Below are 4,107 nucleotides of genomic sequence, written 5' to 3'. Positions count from 1 at the left end.
TGGGCTTTGTGCTGACAGTGTGGAGCCTGCTTGGGATTCTCTCTCTCTCCTTCTCTCTCTGCCCCTCTCAAAAGAAATAAACTTTAAAAAAGAAAAAATAAAATATTTTTAAAAAGCAGCAGAAGAAAGAAATCACTAATAGTACCTTTTGGTCATTAGCCATAGTAAAAAGATTTGTTTTTATTATTTTACTTATTTACTTATTTTAAGGAAATGTCTTTGACACTTTACTAATACCCTAAAAAGAAATCTGACATTTCACTTCTGTGGAAGTCAGGCCCCCGATGGCAACTTTTCTTCCTGTCATTGTATTTTATGTGTGCAAATACACATGCAAGCTTATCCCATTTCATTTTGTTTCAAGGATAAACTTCATCCCATAATTCATAGAATATTTTGCAGTTAATAAGTCAGGACTATTTGGAGGTGGAAGATAGAAAAGGGCTTTTCTTTGTATTGCCGTAAAATCATGTCACAGAGGCATAGTACCTCCTTCTCTTCCACACCCTGGGTATCATGGGCCTTTTGCCTAACATAAAGGATTTCATGCTTCAATTCTGTACCAGCTGATTTATCCATATGATGGTTGGAGATAATGTCATCTGGGCAGCAGAAACCCAAATGGACACTCTGATTAGATCTAAATTAATGAGTGAAATATGAAAATTTTGGCCATTATTTTCATAACCCATCCCTCAAATAACTGGAAATAAATATACATATGTTGGAAAAATAATATACATAACATCATTTCTTTTTTTAAAAATTTTTAAAAATATTTTTATTTATTTTTGAGACAGAGACAGAACACGAGCAGGGGAGGGTCAGAGAGAGAGGGAAACACAGAATCTGTCAGCACAGAGCCCGATGTGGGGCTCGAACTCATGGACTGTGAGATCATGACCTGAGCTGATGTCGGACGCTTAACTGACTGAGCCACCCAGGCGCCCCAACTCATCATTTCTTATTGCCAGCATATATCTCATTACAAATATTAATTTTCAATAGAATTCTTCCCAGGTGTGTCCTAATACAAGATTCTCAATGCTACCTGGACAAAATGAATAATTTTCCCAGGATATGAGCAGTTTGTCAGGGGATCTCAAAGTATAGTTGCCACCACCTGGTGCTGCTGGTTATTTAAATAGGTAATTGAATTTAGTCACCCAGTGCTTGGTTAACAGTCAAGGGAAGAGAGATCAGTCTTTGATCAGTTGTCTTGAGTTAGAAGGAAAAGCCATAATGGGATGGACTTGGACAGCATTACAGAGTAGTTATCCTGAGTCTGAGGTTACAAGTCATGTGTGTCAGAACAAAGCAGAAGAACATGGACAAGTTTTAGAATGTGAAAACGTAGGTTGGTTGTCTTGTGGACTTCCAAAGCTGGCTGAGACATTGACAGGAGCAGAGTGTGGTTTAAGCTGGGCATGGGATATGTGACTGCCGTAGCCATAATCCTCTGCATGTTCCCCATTTAATTCCTTATACAGCCTTGTTTCTGTGATTCATTTCACTTTGCAAACATGCATTAGTTCCTTACCTTTTTTTTCTTTGTCACTGCATATTCCTGGAAAAAAACAAAGCCCATTTAATATCACATCTCTTTCTGTTCTATACATGTGCTTAAGCAGCTAAATATTACTGAGATAATCACATACTTGTTCATATTAGTCTCCAAATATCAAATAGGCAAATATATCACCAGTGAATCCTACTGCATTTCCTTTGTAAGTCTTCCACTTGATGTACCTGAGTTTTGTGTTCTTAGATCATCAAAATCCCTCAGCACTAAAAACACACACCATATACACACACAAATAGATAAGATGGATGATAGATAGGTAGATAGATAGATAGATAGATAGATAGATAGATAGATAGATAAACAGACCGTGTTCATAATTTCATCTCACATTTTATCAAAAACTTTGCAAACAGTTGGAAATTCTCTCATATTTTAGCCATACAGTCTACCAAGCTAGCTGCCTTAGTCCCCACTCTCTTTACCTTACCTCTTATTTTCAACAGATAAAGGCCCCCTTCTCCTACCTATAGACAACATTACTTGTGCTCCTGGGTCATTGTCCCTTTCTCAAGGATTTTACTTCTGTTATTAACCTTTTATTCTGCCGCACCAACAAAATTTCTCTATTCCCACTGAATATACAAAATGTTCTTTGTGTTAATACCTATCTTAAAAATAAAGAAGGGGACCTCTAGGGGCATAACATGAGGGCCTACAGAATTACGTAAGGAACTGATAGAGGGATGGTGGGCTGTCATACAAGAATATCAAATTTATTGTCATGATTAGGAAGTCAGCTTAGAAATATTTCAACATGGTTTCCAGTACATTTGTGAAATAATGTACATGAACAGGAAGGCTAAGGCATTAGGGGTAAATTGGAGGCACAAAAGGAGTTCTGATGTCTTTCTTTCTTGGATTCCAGGGTAAATATTTTTATCACCATGAGAAACCACAGCATTGTCAGTGAGTTCATCCTCCTTATGTTATCTGCTGACCCTCAGACTCAAATTCTGCTTGTCATGTTGTTTCTGGTGATTTACATCCTGACCCTGATGGGGAACCTGGTGATGCTGCTGGTGATTAGGACTGATTCTCACCTTCACATGCCCATGTACTTCTTTTTGAGACAACTGTCCTTCCTGGACCTCTGCCACCCAACTGTCACAGTCCCCAAGATGCTGGAGAATCTACTTTCTGAAAGCAAAGCCATCTTTGTAGAGAGCTGCCTGGCTCAGGCCTTCTTTGTGTTTGCCACCGGGGGCACGGAGGCCTGTCTGCTGGCTGTGATGGCCTATGACCGCTATGTAGCCATCAGCTCCCCTCTGCTCTATGGCCAGGTGATGAGCAACCAGCTCTGTGTTGGGATGGTGTGGGGTTCCTGGGGCCTGGCCTTTGTTGATGCTCTCATTAATATCCTCTTGGCTGTCAATTTAGACTATTGCGAGGACCAGACTCTTCCCCACTTCAGCTGTGAGCTGTCTTCTCTCTTCCCTCTGTCTTGTTCTGATACCTCGACCAACTTCACACTCCTGCTGTGCTCCTCTGTCTTGCATTTCTTTGGAACCTTCGTTATGATTGTTTTTTCCTATGTTCGCATTGTCTCCACCATCCTGAGCATCAGCTCCACCTCAGGCAGAAGCAAGGCCTTCTCTACTTGCTCTTCCCACCTCACTACTGTGATCTTGTTCTATGGCTCAGGTTTCCTCAGCTATCTCTTGCCAACTTCAGGCTCCTGTCTGGAGATGGTGTTCTTGAAATACAGCGTGGTCACTCTCATGCTGAACCCCCTTGTCTACAGCCTATAGAACAAGGAGGTGAAGACAACTATGAGAAGAATATTAAGAAGATATGTTAATTCTTTCACATAGTGGACCAGAGAAACAGGACCATGGAGAAGCTAAACCATTTTGCCACAAGATATCTTATAACTGAAAAATTAAGGTTTCTCCCTTTCCTTTTCCTTTTCCTTTTCCTTTTCCTTTTCCTTTTCCTTTTCCTTTTCCTTTTCCTTTTCCTTTCCTCCTTTCTTATTCTAGCATTCTTAGAAACATCTTTATTAGAAGTGTGCTTAAAAACTTCACTATATGAAATTACGGAATAGGGATCACTTCCTTCACTGATAGAACACTGGTCTGAATGCAGCTTGTAAGAAATGTTTTTAGAAACAAGGGATTATTTCTTGATTGAGCATCATGTCAGCTGTTGAAAGATATGTATGTGTCAGCATCTTAATACATGTTCAAGAAGAAGGCAGCAAGCTCTATTCTTAGGATGCTTAATGGTCAGCCCTATTTAGAGGAAGAAAAATGGGTCAGATAATTTTCCAAGGTATTGTTTTACAGTAAATAAACATATAGATATATATTTTTTTGTGGATAACATCTGTTATTTTTCCCTGCCCAACATCCTTTTACCCTTCCTCCAGTAACTGCACACTACTCTTGGTTAGGGATATTAACCCTTCCCCATTTTATGCACCTCATTGGGACTCTCCATGGTGGCCCCTTGTCTCTCCTTGCCACAAGGAGATCATGTGAACCACAAAAGGCCAGTCATTCTACCCCTGTCTCCTAACAAGA

At 39.8% G+C, this 4,107-nt stretch overlaps 1 protein-coding gene across 1 annotated transcript; it reads left to right on the top strand.

Annotated features, from left to right (window-relative positions):
- Positions 1-2,469: 2,469 nt before the first annotated feature.
- On the top strand, positions 2,470-3,333 carry LOC124502472 (olfactory receptor 8S1-like). The gene has a single exon (XM_047067146.1). The coding sequence runs from the start codon at positions 2,470-2,472 to the stop codon at positions 3,331-3,333; it is 864 nt and encodes a 287-aa protein (XP_046923102.1).
- The last annotated feature ends 774 nt before the right edge of the window (positions 3,334-4,107 follow it).

This window comes from Lynx rufus, unplaced genomic scaffold, assembly GCF_022079265.1.
Source record: "Lynx rufus isolate CCGP_SWC_20201006 ecotype Redwood Valley unplaced genomic scaffold, mLynRuf1.p SCAF_7, whole genome shotgun sequence".
Lineage (NCBI taxonomy): Eukaryota > Metazoa > Chordata > Mammalia > Carnivora > Felidae > Lynx > Lynx rufus.
This window is presented reverse-complemented; position numbering and strand designations above follow the sequence as displayed.